Source organism: Myotis myotis, unplaced genomic scaffold (genome assembly GCF_014108235.1).
Source record: "Myotis myotis isolate mMyoMyo1 unplaced genomic scaffold, mMyoMyo1.p scaffold_m19_p_5, whole genome shotgun sequence".
Classification (NCBI taxonomy): domain Eukaryota; kingdom Metazoa; phylum Chordata; class Mammalia; order Chiroptera; family Vespertilionidae; genus Myotis; species Myotis myotis.
Window position 1 is genome coordinate 14,148,143 of NW_023416357.1, and position 25,911 is coordinate 14,174,053.

General features: G+C 40.1%; 1 protein-coding gene across 2 annotated transcripts in view; it reads right to left on the bottom strand.

Moving 5' to 3' along the window:
- Positions 1-21,317, bottom strand: part of CTNND2 (catenin delta 2) — a 795,027-nt gene extending 773,710 nt beyond the window's left edge. For both annotated transcript variants that reach the window (XM_036310692.1, XM_036310691.1), the window contains exon 1: positions 20,892-21,317. In XM_036310692.1, coding sequence (XP_036166585.1) covers positions 20,892-20,928 — 37 coding nt within the window. In that variant the 5' untranslated portion in view covers positions 20,929-21,317. The remainder of the gene's footprint in view (positions 1-20,891) is intronic.
- Between the last annotated feature and the right edge of the window lie 4,594 nt (positions 21,318-25,911).

Genomic DNA, 25,911 nt, shown 5'->3' on the forward strand with positions numbered 1-25,911 from the left:
CATCTAATCATATGCTTAAAAATAAAAATAAACATACTGCATATAAGTCACCTCTCCATTCTAAAACAATTAAGAAAGATTGGATGGGACTAAAAATATGGCATCTCTTTAATTTCTGGCAGAGCTGAATGGCCAGCTCTATTCTCTTGAAAAAAACAGAAAAACTATGTCATGTTTATGATTATATATATGTAAATATATATCTATACATATATATATATATACACACACACAAACATACATATGTTTATTAGATTGTAATATATAATCTTTCAACAAGGTGACCTGGGTCACAAATGCATTTCTCAGATAATTCTATTTCTAAAAGTGTACAAGTTTAACACAATCATAGAACTAAAATTAATTTAATCACATTCCTTCAACTGACTCTCAATACACACATACATATTAAAGTCATATAAATATTTAAACAAAATAATAAGCTAACTTTACATATAATATGAAGCTGAGAGAAACAGCCTAAGATTGTGATTTGGATAAAAGATTATCTTAAAAACATACCATGTATTTGTAAGCATTTAATAATGCTGTGGATTGAAACAAGTATTTAAACCTAACACTGTTTTGCTTTTCTCTTTTACCATTTTAGTTGACCTTGAATTATAAACATTCTCTACTAAAGTTAGTTATCATGTCTCTAAGTTAACTTTTAAAAGTAATGAATTGTCACTATACATTAGGCATGAAAGAAATAAGCCATATTGAACGTGCTGATACTTGATCCAGAAAACATGCTGAATTCTCTTCATAGTTTTGATAGTTAATTCTAAAATTCCTTCAGGATTTATATGTAAACATTCATGCTATCTGCAAATATTTTTAAACATTTTACTTTTTCCAATTCATTGTTTCTTCTGTCTTTCCTTGTCTTATTGTGATGGCTGAGGACAAAGTGGTGAGAACACCTCTTCTTTTGTTTTCATGATTAAAATGACACTATAAACCTATATATTCAGTATTACTTAGGTTAAGAATAATCTCTTTAATTCCTAGTTTACTAAGAATTATTAATTATGACCTAGTATTGAAATTTATTGAAACTTTTAAAACACTGATTGAAATGACCATTTATTTCTTTCCCTCATCTGTTACATGAAGCAATTACAGTAACTGCTGGCTAGTCCATAATGATGTCCTCAGGTCCACCCTCTACCTTCCCAGCTCTGTCCTATATCAAGGGGTTGCCTTGCAGGCAGTTTTCTGTGCATCTGTAGCACCAACCTTCCTGCTGACTTGAGCCAATGAGAGGCCCTGAGAGTAGGCTGGAGGCTGAGTAGGAGGAGACTGCAGAGTATTACCCACCCTTCCCCTCACCTCCCACAGCCTCTGCCAGCTGCTGCACCCTCTCCACGGCTCTGTATCCTGCTGGATGGGCCTCTCCCACTGGAAAACCCAGAGCTAGGATTCTTGAGGCCATCATTTCTCAATCTCGGCACTACTGACATGTGGGGGCCACATAATTCCTTGTTGTTCTTGAGTTACTTCTCTGCTCTTGTTTGAATTCTTAGCTTTTCTCTCAGCTATATAACCAATACCCTACATTAAATTTCTTCTGCTGGAAAAGCTGCAGTCACCTGTGACTGAGAAAACAGATTCCTATTACTAAATCATGCTTGGATTCTTAGGACTGACTTTAGATGCATATTTGTAATAGCTGCTTTTTATCTGCTTCTATTCATTTTACTTCATTGCCCATTTTTTCTAATTTATTGAGATGAACGCATCAATTATTAATAGTCAATTATTATTCTTTTCCAATATATAAATGAAATGCTAAATATTAGTCTCTATATACTATACTAGATACATTCTTTGAGTTTTGCCATTTGCTGTTTTAATTGCTATTCAGTTATAATCACTTTCTATAATTGATTATGATGTTTCAAAGTTAACTTCTGAAAGTAATTTAAACTATCCTTATAAATCAAGCAAGAAAGAAATCATCCATATTCAATTTGCAAAGGAAGCAATTTTCAAAATATAAGGAAGTAATTTTGAACTCTCAGTATTACTAATAATTGCATATGCTTGGAAACATTCCCCAATGCTTATGGTATCTAGAATGAGAAGTTTGTATTTCATATTACTGCCCAATCCACAGCTGGAAAATAAGTTTGAAGGAGCATTCCTCACTTTCAATAAAAATAATTATCATCATAATCACATTATATTAGAAAGACATGAGAGAATCAAAATGCGAAGGGCTAACGTTTATTTCACTTGGGAAGAAGTGCTATAGTACAAGGGAAAGAAAAAATACAATTTCAAATTATAAACATCAAATTCTATAAACTATATATAAACCCACCTAACAACAAAAATATGTAAGCACCAGAGAGCAGCGTGCAAAATTGTTAGACATTTTGTATGGCAGAATCAAATCAATACGTCTTGTATATAAGAAAAGACATGCAGAGGCTTTCTATTCAAGCCTGCTTCTTTTAAAGGAGCTTTACGGAATAACTTAATTTCATACACACTAAGAGGGAGGGACACAAAAGAAACAGAAATTTTGGAAGCAATAAAAAACATACTCAGAGTTGCGATTATATCTTTTCTGAATTGTTTTTCATTTTATACTTGAAAAACTACATTAGTGGGGGAAGACGGGGAGAAAAATAGACTTTGCTTGGGGCAATGGGTGCATGATGCAGTGTGTAGATGATGCTTTATTGAGTTGTACACTTTCAACCTTTATGGTTTTGTGAACTAATGTCACCCAATAAATTCAATTTTTAAAAAAACTACATTAGTGTGTATGAACAAACATGGAATAACAGAGTTATAAAACAGTCTATTATAAAAACTGCACTTTTTTTTCTCATTTCTGTTCCCTAAAGAATGTCTTCCCTGTCTTCTTTGCTCTCTCTCCTCAGCAAGATGTGCCATTTATTGTAAAAGTCCACTCACTTGTCTCCAGGATGAGCTCCCCCGAGAGGAGGCCAGGTCCCAGTTAGGCCGGGTTCAGAGGCTCCTGAGAAACTAACAGCATTTGTACTTCTACTTATTCCCATCTCAGGGTAGGTCAATGCTTAGAGAATGCAGGGGGAGCAAGTGTTTGGCAAGTGTTCTATCACTCAAATCTGAAACTGTGTATAATCAGATCAGAAAACTCTTCTAAAGCTTGTGCACCTGCACAAGTGACTGGGAGTTATTTCCAGACCCTGAGCTGAAGTTTGCAGCTTAAGAATGACTAGCCACAACATTTGGTGTCTATGTTTTTTCCCCAGATATTATTTTCTAAGAGCCATGGCAGGTTCCCTCATGTCAGCAGCTGCCTGGCATTGAGACTGTCTCCTGCCCAACCTCCATGCTGCCTCCCCAAATTTCCTCAGAACCCAGGAGAAAACAGGGGCCCCGGGGAGCAGGCAGCACGTGGATGTGGGAGGACCACCTCTGCAAGGTGCAAGGAGAGATGCGGCATTCAGGGAGTTTCATCACTAGCATGGATGTCTCAAATTAATAACATTTTTCATTTCTGTCTCAGCAATTATACTGGAAGCTTTTTTCCAGGGCTCTTCAAGGCCTCCTCACTCTTTGATTGCCTCTGCCAGCACCAGCCGCCTGGCGCAACCCAGCTGCCTGCAGAGCAGCCTGCGGTTTCCATGGAGACGGTGCCCACATGGAGGGGGATGGAGAGGAGAATGCCAACTGGAGCAGCCCGATCTGACCATAACACCCTAGCTCCTGAGGTCCTGGAGGTGTTAGCAAGAAGAACAAGGTCAAGAAGAACAAGGAAATGACTGAGATGAGAAAGAGAGACATTTAAAATTGGCAAGTGTCTCTGGAGAGGATGCAAAGCTTCCACCAAAATGAAATGCAATCAGGTCTTCAAGTTTATTTAAAAAACGCTATATGCGCATGGATATGCATGCGTGTGTTAGTATGGGAAATTTTGATCTTCTCTTCACATCTGGGAACAGCATTACTGGTAAAGTTAATTTTCATGGAAATATCGAAAACCAGCAAGATGACTTTGGAGTGTGCAACCATTTTAGTGGAGCATGATATCAGAATATGTATTTCTGATCATGATGCACACTTTATTCTGTGCCATTAATGAGATGCTACTATTCATTTCTTCCTATGTTTGTACAAAATCCTGTTGTTGTTTTTTATGTACAAGAATTCTGAAGCAAGTTTTGTTTACTCATAAAACCTGCAGGCTCACAAAGGCTAACCCATAAAGGTAAAGGTCACTGTAAGCTGCCCAACTCGCATTCAAAGCTGCCACCAGCATTTTTTTTCTCTGATGTGCTTAGGGCTGTGCACCAGTATCCCATTCTCCCCATTCTCTAGGCCAGTGGTCGGCAAACTCATTAGTCAACACGGCCAAATATCAACAGTACAATGGTTGAAATTGCTTTTGAGAGCCAAATTTTTTAAACTTAACCTATATAGGTAGGTACATTGTTATGAACTTAATTAGGGTACTCCTAAGCTGGCCTTTGCTAAAAACATCCTCAATCTGACTGAGGTATGTTCGCTGAGGTCGACCCCTTCCAACTCTCCCATCCACACTCCTCTTGTATACTTGTTTCGTCTATCTCCTTTCATTCATCCTCTCTATATGGCCAAACCATCTCAACATACCTTTCTCAATCCTCAACACTACATCTTCTTTCACTCCACAATGTTCCCTAAAATTAACTTAATAAACTTTACTTAAAGTTTTAAGTCAACTTCGCACTGTACGTGTGCGCCCGCACGTGGTATTTTGTGGAAGAGCCACATTCAAGGGGCCAAAGAGCCGCATGTGGCTCATGAGCCGCGGTTTGCCGACCCATACTCTAGACATACTGTAGGATGGGGCTTCCCTCTCCCCCTGGAGTTGGGCATGGATATATGCTCATAATTCACTCTGCTTCTTGGAATAGGACTGAGTGACAGATGACCTAACTTTCCACTTCCCTTTCTCTACCTCAATGATCACGGAAGAATGTACTAAGATGCAGGAGACATTAGCCTGGGCCCTCAGTGACTAGGATCATCTAAGCCTCCATTCCCACCTTCCACCAACCCATACTGAGGATGTACCAATGTCTACCCTTTTTAATTTTCATGTTGAGAGTACATTTGTTAAAGCTAGGAACAGTGAAATCAAGGAAGGGCTTAAGATGGAAAAGGCAAGATCATAGCAATGGAAATGCAATAACTGCTGAAATTTGGTATCTATTTGGTAAAGCAGCGTAACCTAGCTTATCTTAGTGGATATACAACCTCCTGGTTCAATCATAAAATATGTAATTAAGGTATTATGTGCATTCATATGACATATCTAGAGAATTAGGACAGATTTTCTCTTCAAGGTCACAGTCAGACAAATTAGCAGATGATTAATATAAAAGGTAATATATGAAATACTCCATAGTGAATAGAGAATAAAATTTCTATAAGAGTTCACTTTGAGCTGAGAGTAAGACTAGGAGGCTTGGTGCAAGAAAGTAGCATTTAAGCATGGTGATGTTGAAGAATTAATAAATCAAGAAGACCTTCTACTACAAGTAACGTGTGTCTATGACATACAATAAAGACTCATCAAATATTACAGTTATTATTATTTTATTTTATTTTTATTGATTTCCTAGAGAAAGGGAGAGGAAGAGAGAGATAGGAGCATCAATGATGAGAGATAATTATTGATTGGCTGCCTCCTACACACCCCAAACTGGGGATGAGCCCACAACCCGGGCATGTACCTGAACCAGGAATTGAATCGTGACCTACTTACACTGAAAAAATAAAAACAACTATTGCTTATCTGCAATTTGAATTTAACTATGTGTTCTATATTTTCATTTGCTAAATCTTGTAACCTGGGGATAGCATGGCTTGTGTAAGCTGGCTAGTGGCTAGGCGTTCAAGTTATCAGTAAGATGATTCATAAAATAAAAATTAATTGCATTTATTGGTTTTGTAAATTGAAGAAGGTAAAGATTCCCATTTACTTGTTAAAATATTTTCAAAGCAGATGATGAAAATGTCCTTTACTTCTCTAAAAGCCACATATTAAACAAAATGTATTAAGTGCGAAATTTTGCAAATGTAGCCATATCTTAAGATAATAAGCTATCATCAGACAAAATAGAGTAGGTTTTCTTTCTTACTGCTTTTTTGTAATTTTGAGAAATGATTCTCCCTTCCCTCACCCTAATCATAAATCCAGGAGATGAATGCTAAAAAAAGATAGTTACTGCTGACCTGCTATTTATTAATTAACAAATCAATTTAATGACAGTTTGAGCTTATTAAAATCAAACTTAAATGTCCTCTCCTTTACTGAGATCTTTGAAAACTTTAAACATATGTTTTAAAAACTTCTAGGGCTGAAAATGAAATTTAAAAAATAACCTTTATCTTTTAGGATAGTTTTAGGTTTACAGAAAAGTTGCAAAAATGATACAGAGAATTCCCATATACTCCACACCCAATTTACCTTATTATAAACACTTTATATTAGTATAACACATTTGTTACAATTAATGAACCAGTAGCAATATATTATTATTAACTAAAGGCCATACTGTTCTCATATTTACTTAATTTTTCCTTAAGTCCTTATCCGGTTCCAGAATCTCCCCTCGAGGCCAAATCCCATGTAGCCCTCAAGTCTCTTGGGACTCCCTCTGAGTGACCGTTTCTGACTTTCCTTATTTTTTCATGACCTTGGGAGTTCTGAAGAGTCCTGATCACTCCTAGATGTCTCTTATTTAGGCTTCGCCTGATGTTTTTCTCATAACTGAATGGGCTATAGGTTTTTAGGAGGAAGTCACAAACATCAACTGCCATTTTCAACACATAATATCAAGGTTATAAACCAGATTTTCTAATTGACACTTTTTATTAATTGCTTCCTTATATTCTGGGAAACTAAGGTATATTTTAATGACCCCAATGTAGTATTAGCAGCACATCTAGCCTAAAGTAAATGTCTGAACAAGACTCAGGAGCTTCAATCATATAAATGAATGACATTCAAATATGGGCTCTGGTATCATTTAGAATGATATGACACTTTAAAGTGGGGATAAAGGAGTTTCATAAAAATATTAGAACATTACATTTATTTGTCCTTTAAATGAATTCTGTGCAGCTTAAAGACCAAAGTCACAAGCCTAGAGGTAGGCCAAGAAAACAGGAAAGGTAATCACTGATGTAGATAGGCAGAGTAATGACCTAACCTATGACAGAGTAACAGCCTGCATCCTGCTGCCCAGGGCCAGCATACCAGCTGACAGTTCTTTAACTGTCGCAGGGATGTAAGTTAATTCTTTCCAGCCTTGCCAACCTTAATCCAATCAATGATTTCCCCCATGACCCAAGAGTTGGCACATGTCCCATAGTACTTGAAACACAAAAGAATTTGAATCTCTTATTTGTTATTAACCCACTAACTGGTGAATTTCAGGGGGAAAGGATATATGTAATTTTGCAATTATTAAAATTAGCTCCTCAATTAATGAGATTAGTGATTAGGTTTAGATTGCCATTTTTGTAGGTCAAAGGCAGTTGCATGTTAGCAATTTCAAATGGTTCCAACCAACACTCTCAACAACAGAGCTATGTTAGACCTGGGTCTGTGTTTTTCAATTTCCCAAAATAACTTGTAAATAAAAGGCTTTTCGAAGCATGTACTACCCTTGGTAAACAATCAGGTGTGAAAGTTCCCATTTCCTTCTTTGCATAAGAGTTAGAGCCAAAAGCTGAAGTTATTAGACATCATGCTGAATGTCAACAGTGCGGTTGAGTATTGTGAGAAGGGGCCAGAATGCCACCTTCCACCGAGCTCATGGGGTGACCAGCATCTGGGCATGCACACAGATGACACACTTTCAGTGACAAATCCCCAAACTGCTCTCCAACACTGATCAATGTCAGTGATTTTAAGACATGATTTACAGACAGATTCAGAGTTAAAGATGCCGAAATATGTAGCCAACACAGTGCTCCAAGAAACAACTTACTCCAAATTGTTGCTTGAGTAAGTGGCAATAAATTAAGAATCAAAGGAACCTATTTAAAATACTCTTGTTATGTAAGAGGAGCCTCCCCAACCTAATGATATTAGTTCAATAACTGCAAGAATTCACTGCATTTGACTAAAGGCATAGCTAATTTAAATCAAAAGAATTGGGGGGGGGGGTATTTTTGTGATAGCAGCATCCAAATCTGATATATAGAAGTTTATATAAGCAAAAGACTTCTCTTCCTGATAATATTAACTATTTCCTGTATGAGATGAAATAAAAGTAAACATGTAATTACTAAAATACCACTATTGAAATCACATAAATTGGCTAATATTTTATTATGTAGCCATTAAAAAATCCCATATCCCTGACACTAATATTTACTCCTTATAAAACAAATAACAAAATTTTCAACATATATCATTCAAGGCCTTATTTATGTCAAGTGTGACATTTGGATGATTCTGTATTCATTTCAAATAATTAGCGTTTCTTTCAGTTGGCAATATTCCAAATCATAAATGGCATCTTCAATTTAAATATAATGAGAAATGTAATATAAGTTCATCTTGAGAAAATAAATCCACTCCTGATGATTATATATAATATTTTTCACAATTTTTCCTTAATAATACCAATAATTATTTATAATATTTTTCACAATTTTCCCTTAATACCAATACTTTCTCTTAAGATAATGTATGTCATCATTTTTTTAAAAAAAAAGTCTGGAAAGTTATTTAAATCAACATTCCCTTTATTTTATAGCCCATTATTTTTCTTTACGATGATAATTACTGTTCTATGAAAACACAAACGTTGTACAGGTCTATTTTTTATTCTAAAAGTAAGCTTAATATCCTCCAGCAGCACAATTGCTGGCATATTTGTATTTCATTTAATATGAGACAATAGGCCTTTGAAAATAGCCTGCTACACTTGAGGACACCAGGAAATCATGCAACAACCAGCCTGATAGGGAGAAGCATCCTATTCCATCTGTACATGGAAACACACCAGCTTATTAACCAATCACACTGATCTCTGACATTCAAGCAGTCATAGATTGTCTTCCATCTTCCCATTTCAACATATTCTGTTATATGATTCAATGATTATTCTATATTAAAATTTTATCCTGCCTGGGCATCCACTTAGAAGCCAGATATATATTAATATTTGTGAGTTCCTATTTGTACTACATCAGTATAGGATGAATTTTGAATTAATTGTAATGATCAACCTTCAAAGAGGAGATGGGCCTGTGGAGAGAGTTAGCATTAGATTATGTCAGGAGATGAGGCCTTCATGAGGGAACTGGTGGTCTTATAAGAGGAAGAGGGGGAGAGAGAGAGAGAGAGAGAGAGAGAGAGAGAGAGAGAGAGAGAGAGAGAGAGAGAGAGACCAAGAAAATGCTGGACGAGGACATAAAAAGAGGGCAGCTGTCTGCAAGCCAGGAAGATGGCTCTCACCAGGAACCGAATGAGCAGGCACTTTGACCTTGGACTTCCCAGCCTCCAGAACTGTGAGAAACAGTATCTGTTGTCTGAGCCACGCAGTCCTGGTATTCAGTTATCCCTTAGAGTGTTTTCATTTCCTTCCATAGTCAGGTTGCACCATCACAACAGACAAGCCAGTGAACACATATTTCTTCTAACTTCTGTGACTGAGGGGAACATAGTATATTCTCACATTTGGAATGAGGTAGTACTTATGCCATTCAGCATGGTACTCAATTATCCACTCAGTGCTACAGAGCAGTCTATAGACCTGCTGTCAAAATGTTCTATCATCTTCTCCCGGTGATCCACAAACAGTTTCATAAATTATTCTGACATGATATTCTGTATAACATCACACATCTGCACACTGCAACACCTGAAACCTCATACTATATCTATATATTTAGATTAATATGCAGCTTAGCTTCTTGAGGATGACAGCAAACTTTTCCACATGCAAAGTGTTGATGACCATGTGCATATACAGGGATAACCCACCTGCCTTGACTGCCCTTCTCAATGCCTCCTGGATGTGGAAGCAATCCTACCTTTTGCCAAATAACCAGCGAAATCTATCATCAAAGATACCTTAGCAAGAAACATATAGGTAATAATGTTCTACTTATACTAAAACTCTTCAGCAGAAAAACTGAAATTACTCCGATAGTATATGAGCAGCTATCTAAGTAATAGAATTTTCCCTTATGGACCACCAAGCAATTCAGTCCAAAAAAGTAAAAAGAAGAAGAAAAGTCCATGGGCACCAAATACAGGGGTGTAAGCATAAAGGACATTGACAGAAACTGTGAAAGTAGCTGCATTTAAGAGCATCTTCTTTGGGTCAGGACTGAAAAACGCATCTAGCCACCAAATCCTGGACCTGCCAATTAAGCTAGAATGATGACTAACTGAGAAATAGCACATGCTTTTAAACTCAGGTGAATGTCAACTAAGGAGCGTCTCAGAATAGCCGAACCTGACAAACGCTACTCTGGGTTCAAAAATCTCTTCTGTTGTTTTCAAAATTCTGATCCTCACTTTCAGAAGATAACATATGGGAAAACACTTGCAACAACTAGCATGCCATAAAACTCAAAAGAATCACTTTGCTTATATTTCCTCCCACGCCTTTTTCAATGCCAGGCAGCACCTGATCAGCTGTCACCCTGCTCCCCCAGTTGCGGCTGTGTGTCACCTGCCATTCTGTAGGCATAACTGCACCCCTGTGAAATGCATACTCTATCAGGCCACCAGGAAGAAGCCACATATATTACACGGTGTAAAGTATTTGTGTAGAGTACTACAAGAGCTCGAGTTCTAGTAGCAATTCCTTCATTTTAATAGAGCTGACACATAGAAGAAAAGAAAGAATGTCCAACCTGTGATGGGAACTAGTCACCTGCATTTGAAATCCTAGTTTGGAAAGAACAGAAGTAGCTCACCACCCTTCAGACAGAGGAAATGGCTAAACTACTCGGATGGGGACAGATTTTCTAGCTCTGGAGTAGCACGCTGTTTGCTACTGTTTATAACTTAGTGCTTCTTCAAAACTTATCATCAGCACCACTTATTGAGTGAGTGGATTAATCAATGAGCAATCGACCAGCCCATTAAAAAAGTTTTGTTGCCAAAACTAATTCAAGCTACTTGCCTCTTCTTACTTAAAACGTCCACACTTTTCACTAAGTGTTAACCAAACTCCCACCCCCTCTATCAGAGTCAGCAGAACACAGTCTTCTGTGCCCACAGGCTGTACTTGCCAAGGAAGAAGGGATGCCACCCGTCATTCGTCACCCAAGCAAGTGTCAACCTCCCCAGCCATCCTCTTGCTGCTCTCCTCTCACACTCTGTTCTTTCCTTGGTTTCACATGGACAAGCTAAGGGCACCCATGAATCTGCTCAGCTGCTCAAGAACTGTGAACTCACTCTATAATGTATCATGCAACCTGCCCTCAGCCACAGAAAGAAGATTTTAGATGTATAAGAAAAAAAGACCCATATCTGAAACTCCTATAAGCATGAGTAGCATCTCTTCTTGAGTGGCTCACACTTAGCTGCTCATTAGGAAACACAATGAGGAATAGCAACTTCCCTCTGTACTTCCTTCAAAGGTTTTGAGAATAAGAACCAAATTAAAGTTTGTTTTTCATGACTTACACATGATTTCTTTCTATTGACAGGCTCTAGTTAGAGTGATCAGAATTCTCTGAAATTCTGTTCAAAGTATTTAAGGAAAGATGCTCGGAAAATGGAAGCCAGCTACAGTTCACACTTCTAAAACTGTTCTGACAAAGCCTTCCAGGTGCCAGACTCAGCAGCCCACCAGGGGAGAAAATAATATTCTGGGGACATTTGTGCAGACTTCAATCTCTGAGGAACAACAGGGCTCCGTTCTACTCCCCTTTTAAACAGCAATTATCTGTGCAAAAGGGACAAAAACACAGAGGAACCATTTTTTGAGCTATTTGGTGTGACAATTTTTGAAGTGGTATAAAGAGATAACAGGAATTACTTCCAATGATGAATAAAAGAGAATTCTTCCTATGGACAACATCCAATGGCATATCTTTACAACTATGGGATATTTTATAACCATTTAGTAACAGAGGTCAGAGATTTAGTTTTACAGACAAGGAAATCTTTGATTCCAACTCATACAAAAAAAAAAAAAATGGCCCGGGACTCTGCATCTCAGTTAGTTGGGTGTCATACAATACACCAAAAGGTCTCCAATTCTATTCCCTGTCAGGGCACATGCCAGGGTTGCAGGCTTGAAAACATCGAGTTCTTGGAATTAATCTGCAGAAATAATCTGATGAAAACTATGTAGTTTCAATTACAGCATCATATATACCGCCAGAAAATACCCCAAAATAGCAAGTTATTTAAGTAAATGATGTTATAAAAAGTGTGAAACCCAAACACTAAAAATGAATACCTTACATGTTAAAAAGTAACAAAACAGAATATGATAAATCTTTTAATAAAAAATGTGTAGGGGTTAGCATTTCTGATAAAAAAAAAAAATAGTCATGCCCTGACCAGTTTGGCTCAGTCGATAGAGCGTCGGCCTGCGGACTGAAAGGTCCCAGGTTCGATTCCAGTCAAGGGCATGTACCTTGGTTGTGGGCACATCCCCAGTGGGAGGTGTGTAGGAGGCAGCTGATCGATGTTTCTCTCTCATCGATGTTTCTGGCTCTCTATCTCTCTCCCTTCCTCTCTGTGGAAGATAAATAAAATATATATTTTTTTAAAAAAATAGTCATTTCTGGGGTTTGAGCTTATGCATAAACTTTAACTTCTTTTTATCATTTCAATATTTTCAAAAAATTTTTTAAATATATTTTTATTGATTTTAGAGAGTGGAAGGGAGAGAGAGAGCAAGATAGAAACACTGATGAGAGAGAAACATCAAATTGGTTGGTTGCCTCCTGAATCGGTTGGCTACCTTCTACTCAGGATGGAGCCCACAACCTGGGCACGTGCCCTGACTGGGAATCGATATGTCAATGCTCAACCACTGAGCAACACTGGCCAGGTTATAATTTCAAATTTTTAATGAGCATGCATTCTTTCTGAAATCAGAAAAAAACACACATTTTTTTGAAAAAGAATAGTTCACTGCCCTCGCCGGTTTGGCTCAGTGGACAGAGCATCAGCCTGCAATCCGCAGGGTCCTGGGTTCGATTCCGGTCAAGGACACATACCTTGGTTGCAGGCTCCTCCCTGGCCTGGGCCCTGGTCAGGGCGTGTGCAGGAGGCAACCAATTGATGTGTTTCTCTCACATCGATATTTATCTCATCTTTCCCTCTCTCTTCCACTCTCTCTAAAATCAATGGAAAAATATCCTCGAGTGAGAATTTAAAAAAAAAAAGAATAGTTCACTCAAGTGCCATAGAGTTCTCAAGAAGCCATCAGCTTGCTAAATCTACTCAATACGTCTCAAATTTAAAAAAAAGAAAATCTAGGTATAGGCCTGATTAGAGTATGCAGAAGATGCACCCCATGTAGACACCCAGCTAATTAATGAACTTTATCCCAAAGCAAATATATAATATTATTTTCAAAAATTTAAAAATATGCTTTTTTTCTGAGCAATAGATATCAAACTATGATATATTTGATGGAAATATCATCTAAAAAGAACAAAACATTTGACACCCTGCCATAAATGCTATGCTCTTGTGTTTGTGTGGATACGTGTGTGGGTATGTATTCTGGGTATCATATTCAATACAGTATTTAGCCTTGACTTTCTTCTTAACCTTCAGTACCATGAATACTTCCCCTATAATTATTATTTGAAAAGATAATTCATAGCTGCATGACACTTCTTTGGAAAGAGGTTCCCTGATATATCCATGCACCTACTAGTACTACGGATTTCACATTATTCTTTCCAACCCAACTCAAGCCAGATAATCTCATCCACCCAATATGTGCCCCCGACTCCCTGCACCACCTCAGGTCCTGGGTAAATGTGACATGATTTCTAGTCTCTGACACAGCCCATTACACCTGTGTGCCTTTCTGGAGGACTCCCTACCGCCTCCCTCATCCAGGGACTCCAAAACAGAAGCATGCTCAGCACCAGTAAGGACTGCATTAGAGACGAGAGACTGAATTTTGGCTCTTTTATATTTGGGAGACGGTTTGCTTCCAAAGAAGTTGCTCTTCCTGGAAATTAAATTATTCTGTGTTATTGAAGGTAATAACTGCTATGTTACTCTAATGTTTGAAAGTCCAAATAAAATATTTGAGAGAGAAGAATAAAATTTATTTTAAGAAGTGAGCTTTTTTTTGGTTGAGTAGCCATGCTCGGAGTCAAATAAAACATCATGTCTATTTGGAAATTCAATTCCTTCTTCTTTATTGACGGTATCCATGATTGCTCCTATTAAAAGTTAAAACATTAAAAGACAGCCGAACTCTAATTATCAACACGGAGGGAGAAAAGTGCTTGCATGGATCATCATTTATATATGGTTGGGAAGTCAGATTTTGACTTTGTCCTTTTTATGCCTAATTCTCACCACTTCCAAAGCCATCCAATTACTGGCAGTCAAACTCTAGCATGGGGAGTAAGGCAGAAATACTGAGAGTGAGTTATTATAAAGCTGGCAATACATAAATCAGTTGAATTTCATGGACCATACTCTCTATAAATCAGCCAGGGCATTAGACACTCCCCTGATAATTCCTGATATAGTGTCAAAATAGCATGAAATATTTAAAAAGCTCAAGTACTAAGCAAAATACTGTGCAAGCTATCATATCCCAAATTCTACAACTAGAATTCTTTGTACACCATGTCACTGAGGAACATGTCTTCCCTACTTGGGATGCTTCCTTCCAGGGGAAGGGAACTTAATTAACGAAATACTTCTGGCCTTCCCCAGCCCTCCACGTTCCCTGCCTCTTCCTTCCTCTGGAGGTCTCTCTGCCTAGAGAGAGCAAGGTTTGGGCTCTAGTGCTCAGAGGAAGCTCTGTCCCTGTGTGTGTCTGGGGAGGGGGGGGGACGAAGGGGGGAAGGGAGGGAAGGGGGAGGGGGGAGGTGTCCTGGGATGTCCTTTGGCATCATACTAAACTATATCTAATCAAAACTAACATTTCACCTTTATATTTTTTCTTCCAATATTCCAACTTCCTCAAAACCTGGAAGGGTTAGTGGGGGCGATATTTATTGAGGTCCTTAAAAAATACCAAACAATCCACATTTCTGCTCATTTTATAATTTAAGGTAAATATATACCTTTCTGTGGTTTATGTTGTTGCATATTCAAATGAGAAAAGATTACACTAAGCATAAGATTACGAACCAAACCAAAAGGCTTTTAAACCAAAACAATAAATTATATAAAACCTGTTACTGAATGCATGTTTATTAATACATATATACTTGATCGAATTTCTAAGGACAGCTGTGATAACCACATTAGACAAAACTGTTATTAATAAGAAAAATTCCACCCTTACCTATAAAGAGCAAATATACTAATTTAATGATAGAATTAACTATTGCTGTAATCCAACACTATAAAACAACAACCCATTTATTAATCTGTTCTGTATCACTCAAAACTTGTAGAAATTTTGAAACTTACATTTTTTTTTAGTCAAACATAATTGGCTCACCTGCCTATTTCATCCAAAAAAACAGAAAGGTATTTTATTATAGCATGTATTTTACTCTGGTAATTTATAATTGGCAGTTCCTACAACGACACATAAATTTGAATATAAATAACCAAATTCATTGTCAGAATGTTTTTCTCACTGAAGATAAATTATCAACTGTTCCACAGGTCACAGTCTACAGCAAATTCTACGGTACATCCAAGCGTTATTATCATAAAATCACGTTGCTGAAGATCAGAGCTCTACCTCGCAGGAGCTGGGTGATCAAGCCCAGAGGAGTTGAGTATTTCACTGAAGCTACTAAGAGTGAAATGATATGTGAAAATGACCACTTATTTCAAAAAGGTACCAATGCACACACTTTATTTTCTTAAGAACTTGAGTTTAACAGGAGGCAGATGGAGTGGAATGGGATGCTGTGGGCCTCCTATTTATTAGGTAAACAAATTGTTTCTTTTCTTTGTCACAACGATATTATGATGGAACTCATGCTCTGTGGTTCTAAGCAGAGCAGATATTTAACATCTGACCTCAACCAAGAGTGATGCTTATTAAATTGTCTACAATATCCTTTGTACAATATTAATTATTGTAGAAAATTTAATCTTAATCACTATCAAAGTTCTGCCCTGGTTGGGTGACTCAGTTGGTTGGTGCATAGTCCCACAGACTAAAAGGTGGTGGGTTCTGGTCCCAATCAGGGCACATACCAAGGTTACGGGTTTGATCCCTAGTCAGGGCGCGTGCCAGAGGTGACCCATCTACGTTTCTCTCTCTCACTCTTCCTCGCTCCCTAAAATCAATGGGAACATATCCCTGGATGAGGTTTAAAAAAGCAAAAGAATATCAAAGGTCTGCCATTTCTGACGATTAGGTTGGAATCTTTTTCAATAATGATGCTGGGATATATCATTTACTTCTCTTTTAGCTTAAATATTATATACATAAAGGACTGTTACGTTGCAGAGTAGAACATTTGACATATTATATATGCAAATATACATAATGAAATAATATTAAAATAGGGGTAGGGTGAGAATATATCCATTTAATAGCCTTTGTACAGAGTGGTGGCCTATAGAACATATTTTTATAATACATAAATGAAGCATAGTATTCATCTTAATATGTGTATAAAGATCTCTTGTGTTTCTACAAATGTTTATAATTTACAAGTTCCTTATATACTCACTTACGTTATCCCAAAACCTATCTTTTGTCTTATTGTACCCATTTTATAGCTAATAATACTGAGCTAAAATCTGAGTATCACATAAATGGCCAAGGGCTGAGCTAAGAAGAGACTGAGCTAGGATCCATCCATCCAAAGCCATTGCTCTCTCCACATCTCGGCACCTAGCTGAAGCAGAATCCAAACCAGCATTACACTTATATATATTCCAATATTTTAAGATATATTACAATTTTTTATATATATTCATTATACGGCAGAGCTCAGCTTTTCTCTAGAAATATATCGTGACTTAAAATTACAATTAATGGAATATTAAATTTCGATATATGTAATTCCTTTTACAGATAACTTTTCAAAAATCTCGCCAAAGGATACAGGTGAATATTTGTCTCACATAGGAAGCTTCTAAAAAGCACTGTTTCACTTATTTAGCCATTTTTTCCAATTTGTCAAAAACTAGTTGATACAGAGTATAACTTCAATATCCTAATATGGCTAGGTCATTTCCTACAAATCAATTAACCATGATACAGAGCTTTAAATTACACTCAACTGCTATGTGATCAAAAGATAAACAACTAGAGGTGTCATAACTGCATATTTTTGTTATCAGTCTTAACATTTTTAATGGACTAAAAGCACAGTCTGATAAAATACTTCTTGTGAGTTTCCTGTGTTGAAAGTTCTGTTTGTGAATATAATTGGATTCATTAAACTCAACCAGGCAGTTTATTTAATCAGTAAGCTAGACTGGCAGACAATGTGATAGAAACTATTTATCTATGACATGTTTAATATTTTACATTGATATAAAAGCTGTTGCTTTGGCACATAATCAGATAAACTTGAAGCCAGCAACAAGTATCATGAACTCTTCCCACTCAAATTAACTTTTCTCCCACATCCACACACCAGGTATCACAAAGCCATCAGAGAATCTAGCCCTGAGGACACCTTCACATCATGGATGATGAAACCCATCATGGAAACCAAGGGAGGAATTTGACTTGTAAATCAGCCAGCAAAGACCCATTGTACCAAATCATCTATGGAAGTACTGGATTTAAAGGGATCTGCCTGTTTTCTGTAGGTATCTTTTTATCCTCTGAATTACAGTGTTCAAGTGAAAGAACTCTCAACCAATCTTTATTTTAAAAAACTGAAACTTTTTAGAAAGAGTGATACTAACATCACTAATTCCCTACTAAAAAAGTGAAAATAATGTTCACAGAGAAACAAGCATAAATGGGTGCTCCTTATCTTCTAGGGTTAATCATCAGGAAAGCCAAAGAACACTTCGCAACAGTTCCCATTTTAGTTCAATTGGCTGGTTACAACCAGATGCATTAGTTCATACAAAGTACACCTGGCTTTATGGACAAGCTACTATAAATTACTTTAAATGTAAGCTTAATGTTTCTTACATAAGGACAACCTGATGAAATTATTCTGGAGAACTCTTTTCTTCCACATGCATGCATACTACACAAAAGACAACTTCGATAGAGCACAACAGTGACTAGCGAGTTCTATAACATTTTCAGGAAGAGCGCCGTGTATTCAATTATATGTCAAAAGTAATGTTACATTTGAGAATATTATTACTTCTTTTTTTTTTCATTTTAAAGGTTATTATGAAAGTGATATTACCCTTAGAAATTATGTAACAAAAATATGAACTGCATTTTCAAACCAATATCATTTGAATTTCATTTTTCTCTCTGATGAATCGTTTCACTGGGAGAAGGAATTGGCCTGTATTCTACTGTGAAAGATGTGAAGTTGATGGAAATACTGCAATTTGACAGTGCATGACTTTTATTACAATGAAAACATTAGTGACATCTATAATGAGTAGGTTATACGACTACACAAACATACACCAAATTAAATAACTTCACTCCACAGGGCTATGACAATTTCATTAAAGCAACAAACTCATGTAGCTACTACAACTGCCATTCAATCAGGTACTCTCACTTTCAATCTACAACATATCATAAAACTCACGTATACAATCCATGTAGTTTTTCCCATGCCTCTCAGCTGCTCTCTGTCTGCACACATAGGCACAGAACAATATCTACTAGTCCTTTAAGAACCATGTTTGAAACCGTAACCTAGGACTCAAAAGGAGAAAAGAGAAAAATGGACATTTACTTCACATACTGCTTGTTTTTGAAAGAAATTTTATATTAAAGCAATGCAATGAGCAAAACAGCATGTTCAAAGTGCTCCTGTAAAGTTCTCGAGTGGGCAGAGGTGAAACTAACGCAACATTGGTAAACCTAATCTCTCTCCCCACTTAACTCACGCTGTACAAACCTGCCTAACCGTTCTGCAATGCTGAGACGTGCGAGCTGTATGATTACAGGACTCCCAGATTTCAACATCTGACTCCAAATGCAACCATCTCCATTCAAGCCCTCCGATCTTGTAACCCACAGACCAGTACGGATGCCACTTAACATTCTCCCCAAAACAGAGAAAATGGATTCTGCGTGTGGCAAAGAGATTTTACAGCGGTTTAAAGCAGCGAGTCCGTATTTGAGGATGCCCCCGCCCCTATCTGTCACACTTCTAGAGCGAGCCCTCAGAATCATGCAATTTCATCCCTGTAACTCGATCATGGTCGTATTAAACACTTCATGGGATTTTTAGAAGTGGTGCCGCTCCAAAACCTTTTAGTCCTGCAGGTGAATTAGTAACAGCAAAGAGATGAACTGAACTACCAGCAGCAGCCCAAATGCGACTGGAGGGATGCACAATGAGGTAACTCTTAGGGAGTTTCAGCACCTCCCTGTCTCCACGGAAGTCCCTGCAGAAAATGCCCAGCGTCTAGAACACTGGTCACATAGTTCCTCAAAGTGAACATCTATGCCTGTCAGGCCCAGCACTCGGTGTCCAACAGACCCCTTTCCTTAAACCAACGTATCTACTTGATAACATTAGGCATGCATGTGACTGCCACCTTTCAGAGCCAAAGCAAATCAGATGGGATCGTGCAGCGGAGGCACACGAGGGGGGGAAACACCTTGGCACCACGACCTGCTTCCCTTTTCCTCTTTTCCCACACCCTTCACTGCCCCCCAACCCCCCTCACACATTTACTGCGAAACACAACTTTAGGCGTTTGGGAAGTAACTGTTCTTTGTGGGAAACACACACACACACACACACACACACACACACACGCCAACAATCCCTGAGACTGTGTTCCTACCATGCAGACCAGGGAGGCTGCACCACATTTAATGACTTAATTCTGAACGATAGTGGCTCCAAGCAGCTGAGTAGCAATCGATGGAAACACATTACACACCAGAAGAAGAGGAAGGTCTGCAAAAGGGAGCAGCAGCTCTCCTCTCGGCCATTAATTACCGGTCACCCAAATATCGCAACGCAGTCTCCCGCACGCAGTCAGAGCTCTCCAAACCTGGGTTTCAGGTGGCGCCTTCCAGAACCTCGCTATCTATTGTCAGGACGCAGAAGCCCCCCGAAACCGGTGAATCGGGCGGAAAATGCTCGCTTGGAAGCCGCTAAATATAGACCCAGGGGGGCTGTGGGGCTGGCAAGCCGCGGGAGACCGAAGACACGGCCATGGATGCATATGACTAAGTATTTCCATTTTGTTCTAGCCAAACATCATAATGACATTGAACATAAGGGCAAAAGACTGGAGGGAAGTCCTCCCCGCCCCCACCCCGTCCTCTTCTCTATATTAGGGACGTCATATATGCAGCGTGTATGTTGTGGACGGTGGTAGGGAGCAGTATTGTTGGTGTTGCCCTATATACGCCTCCTCCAGGGGAGACGGGCGGCAGGGAGGGGGAGCACGCCGAGAAGCCACTTGGTAAACGCTCCAAAGAAAGGCACTAACCCGGGCCCCCCTTCCCAGGAGAGCCGTCATCCGAGAGGGGACCCGGAGCGATCGCGGTCCTCCCCCGGCGGCCAGGACCACGCAGCCGCCACCGCCGCCAGTCGGAGCCCAGGACCAACCCCAACCCGCGGCGAGGAGGAGGAGGACGACGCGGGGAAGGACGCGCCTGGCGCCCGCAACTCACCGAACGGCGCGGCGCCCGATTTCTTCCTCGCGAACATGCACCCGCCACGAGCGACAGCTCCTCAGTCCGGGGAAAGGCGTGCGCGCCGCCGCCCGGCTTCAGGGCAAGGTCAGGACCTTGCCCTGCAGCATCGTCCGCTTTTGTTGTCTGAGCGCTGCCGCGGGACAAGGGCTGCTGGCGGGGAGCCGGGGCGAGCGCCGCGGGGGAGAGGCGGCTCCCGACGCGAGTGCGCGGCGCCCGGCCCGGCGGCCCCTCCGAGCGCGGCGAGCGCAGCGCCCCCTGCCCGGCCCCGCGCGCTCCGCGGACTCGGGGCTCCCCGGCGCTCCTCCGGGCTCCTCGAGGCTCCTCTGGGCTCCGGGCACCGCGGCCGCCGGCCGGGCTGGGAGAGCTGCCGCCACCGCCGCACCCGCCGCTCCGCTCGGCCGGCTGCCGCCACGGGCGCGAGCCTGCAGCCGCCGCGGCGCCCGGCGCCGAGCGCTCCCGAGCTGCGCCCAGCGCGCGGCCCGCGCCACCTGTGCCGCCGCCGCCGCCGCCGCCGAGGGCGAGGCTCCTCCCGCGGCGCGCGGCAGCCTCAGCCTCCACCTATGCCTCGGCGGCCGGCTCGGGCGCCCGGCGACTGAGGAAGCGTCCGCCCCGCCGCCCAAACCTGCCCTGGGCACCGAGCATGCCCAGTGCCACCGCGAGAGCGCGAGGCTTCGCCGTGCGCATTCCACTTCTCCTGGTTTTCGAGGCAGCAGCAGCAGCAGCAGGAGAGAGGGGAGGAGGACGCGGGCTGGGAGAGGGCCGAGCATCCTTGGGAACGCACGCCCCGGCCCCGAGATGGGAGGCTGCTGGGGAGCCCGGCTAGAGCTGGGAGGGACACGGGGAAGGCCTGGGACCGGTTCTCCAAGGGCCGGTTCCTTCATTTCCGTGGCAGATGCTGACTGTTTATTGTGGGGGGGCAACTGTCAGCCTGCAAACAAAGGGACAAGGGCGGAGGGGTTCTAGAATAGCTCGAGAATGTGCATGCTGCTGGGTGGAGAGGATGCTCTCCAATCCTATGGTTCTAGAGCAAAGAAGGCAGGATGTGCATCCACACACAGTCTTCCCCACAGTGCCCGTCCAGTCTTACAGTCACCTCCAGTGCTCAGATCAAACATGCTTTTCACAGATGGAAAGACTTTCTCCCTAAACAAAATCCCTCTGGTTTTGAATCTGGAGTAGATGTAAACTTTCTGCAAGAAAGACCCTCCTCTAGTCTGGACCTGAGATACATTTCAAGGACAGGGCTCTCCTCCTGCTGCTGCTCCCACTCGTCCTTCTTTCTACTTCCGCACCTCTGCCCCTTTCTCTTCCTCCTCCTCCCCATTCCCCTCTCGGGGCTAAAATGCAAACCCTCGCCTGTTCTTTTCCCATAGTCTTTCTATATGCCCTGGACTGCGTTCTTAATTTTCAGATTGGCTTTCTCTATGGTCTCGTGGTTTGACAGCTCATTGACTCCATCCATGCCTCTCCTGCAGTGAAATACAGCAAGTACAATCACTGTAGTGAACAGTGAACGTCTCATTAGGAAACAGGACTCATGCCATGTGCCAAGGAAGTCCTCTGGGCCTTCACCCGCCCCTTCACCCAGGCAGAGCACAGCCTGCCCAGGGGCCAGGGCAAGTGGCCCCCAAATTAGGTCACAGCTCACTATCCCTGATCCTGTAGAGACAAGACTGTCTGGGGTTGTGATCTCTCCACTCCATCCCTCCCAAGGGCTGGTTTCTGAGACCCAGATAAGCAGACAGAATGCAGGAAATTGTTATCAGAGGGAGTTTGGGCCTGATGAGTCTCGGCAACAAAGTACTTCTCTTGTGTTAGAAGACATTGTCCAACAAAGGCACATGACTTGAGTATTTATTCAGGGCTATTCTTTATTATACTTTGAAGTAAGCTAAAATATAACTTTAAGAGCAAAGGAGGAAACTTTGAGACAGGTTAAATAGGTAAAAGCAAGGAGCAGCAAATCACACCAGGGACTTTTGTCAGCAGTGCAAATGTTTATTTTTAATCCTCCTACCCGTAGGCTGGACCTGTATGTACTGGCTTGGTCTCACCTCCCAAAGTAGTTCTCCATATTGAAACAGCCCCGACTCCTGTGAGGAAAGACACTGCAGGGCCATTTTTCAGTGCATGTTGAACTATATTTGTTACTTTAGTTGTCAGAAAGGCAGTTCAATTACTGTGGAGCACTTGGTACAAGACGAATTAGCAGCACTGTATCCATTAGGCCGCATTACTTTTCAAAGGATGCTCTGTTCCCACCTTAGCTTTAGTCAGATTTTTTTAAAATCTACACTCCTCTTTGCATCTTTTAACTCAAGAAGTCATTTGCGGAAGGAAGTATAACATATCAGTTACACTTTGGATTAAATTTGAAGTAGATGCATAGATACTTTGCAGACAGTATATATCTTTTATGCCTATATATATATATATATATAAGTTAAGAAAATTGTTTACTGACTTTTTAGAGTCAATTTTTGAGATGAGCAATTATACACCTGATCTTCTAATTGTGATCTTTGGAAATAACCCATAGACCAGCCGTGGGCAAACTACGGCCTGCGGGCCGGATCCGGCCCGTTTGAAATGAATAAAACTAAAAAAAAAAAAAAAAAAAAAGGCCGTACCCTTTTATGTAATGATGTTTACTTTGAATTTATATTAGTTCACACAAACACTCCATCCATGCTTTTGTTCCGGCCCTCCAGTCCAGTTTAAGAACCCATTGTGGCCCTCGAGTCAAAAAGTTTGCCCACCCCTGCATAGACAGCCCCTATAGACTTCTTCAGAGGGAGGGTGAGGTGGGTATTTAAGGAAATCAGTGATGCCCTTGACTACTTTGATTTATTTTATTCTGTGCCTGATTCCATTGGGACATTTGTGATTTTTATTATTTTAAAATAACTTGTAACTTAAGATATTATTAAATGCACAAATAGGTAATATTGAAAAATTAAAGTAAAAAGATCATGTGTAGTGTTAGATCTTGGAACGACTCACTACTGCCATCTTTTGCCTCTTACTTCTGCTAATTCCTGTAAAAAGGAATGTTCTGAATTCCTCAATTCATTAAGAGATCAGAAAATTATTAGCTTATTCTCTTCAAATTATAAATCTCAATTCTAATTGAGAAATCTTTATTGTTTCTTCTTCTGTTTATATATCAATACATTTATGTGATACAGAAATCACATCTAAATACTAACTCCTGTATCTCTTGATTTTTCAAATCACTTTCCAAAACTTGAGGCAAATATATTTTTATATGGAAGTTTTAATTAATTTTAGGGATAAAACCCAATAATTAAAATATTTTTATAAATTTATGTATCATTTTATAGTTTAAAATATACCAATGTTAGGAGAGTAGATCCTTGTTCAATTCAAAGAACTGCATCTTACTGTTGAAGTTCAAATAGAAGGTAATGTTTCTGTAATGTTTAATGTGAATTACCCATTGATAAACAAATGGAAATTTCTCAAGTTCAGATATAAATTATGCTAGTGATCACTGTTGATGGCCCACATTTAAATAAAGTAATGACAGTCCCTTAGAATATACAATTTAAATTTTAAACCAAAGTCTCTAGAATAGTAGCTCAGTAGTGTCATAATAATTATCCATGTTATACATGTATATACCTATATGTAGGGGAGGCTAATTAACGCTGTTATTGGTCATAAAAGATACGCATTTGTTACTAGAGAATTCTACTCTGTTTTTTAAGACTTTCCAGATAGTTAACTAATTGGAATTAAGCATGTTAGAGAAGATCAATGTTCGGGTCATTTCACTATTTGATTAAAAACTTCACACTTCCCCACAAACTAGCTCTTAATACAACTGCTACTCAAATGATGGTGTCATTTGTTTATTCATTCATTCATTTCCCAGCAAATGTATATTGAGCTTCTACTGTGGTTCAGACACTGGGCAAAATTTAGAGAGCCAATAGTGAACAATAGATAAGACAAAATCCCTATCCTGTGGTGTTTATGTATAAACTAGAGGCGCTGTGCATGAAATTTGTACACTGGGGAGTGGATCCCTCACCCCAGCTCTCAGGGGATTTCCGGGACCCCTTGCTCCTTACCACCTGCCTGCTCGCTGCTCCTTACTGCTCATATCACTGCTCCTAAGCGTTGCCACGGAGGCAGGAGAGGCTCCTTTCACCACCACTGCACTCGCCAGATGTGAGCCCGGCTTCTGGCTGAGCGGCGCTCCCCCTGTGGGAGTGCACTGACCACCAGGGCAGCTCCTGCATTGATCATCTACCCCCCGGTGGTCAGTGTGCATCATAGCGACCAGTCGTTCTGCCCTTGGGTCGATTTGCATATTAAGCTTTTATTGTATAGGATTGTCATTCTTGGATGATAGAAGAAAAGGAAGCCACTGAGGAGATAACCACATTCAGAGACCCACATTTCCCCCTAATTGTCTATGTGCTATGAGGTGTTGACAATTCTTTTACTCAATTCCTTTCCTTCCAGGTTTTCTCAATGTCTTTCCTCTCCAAGGGTTTTTGTTTTTTATGCCAGGACAGAGGTAGCATGGTGAGGAAATAGGACCTCATGTGCTGAAGCAAAGCAAGGAGAGGAATAGAGAGAGTGTATTCACAGTGGTTGAGGTTCTTAGAGATGCAATGGAACCTGGACTCAATGAAGCAGTCAGAGAGCAGTGGCATGTCTAAGTAAATGCCCACATGTGTGAATCGGAAGTCACAACCTGGTACTAAAATATCTAAATTCAATGTAGGCTGGTTAGGCATAGAGAAAAAAGGTTCAACATTATTGATCAGAATTGGACAGTGGGTTAGAAGTCTAGGTTGACGGACATTGATGAATTGCATATACAGATAGAGAAGGCATCAAATAATGGAGTGTGATGCTTGGCACAGAATCTTAATAACAGACACTGGCAGAAGGAAAAATAAATTCTATGCTATGATTTATCAGCAATGCTTATAGATTTACCAGGCTTCTAGAGGATGAA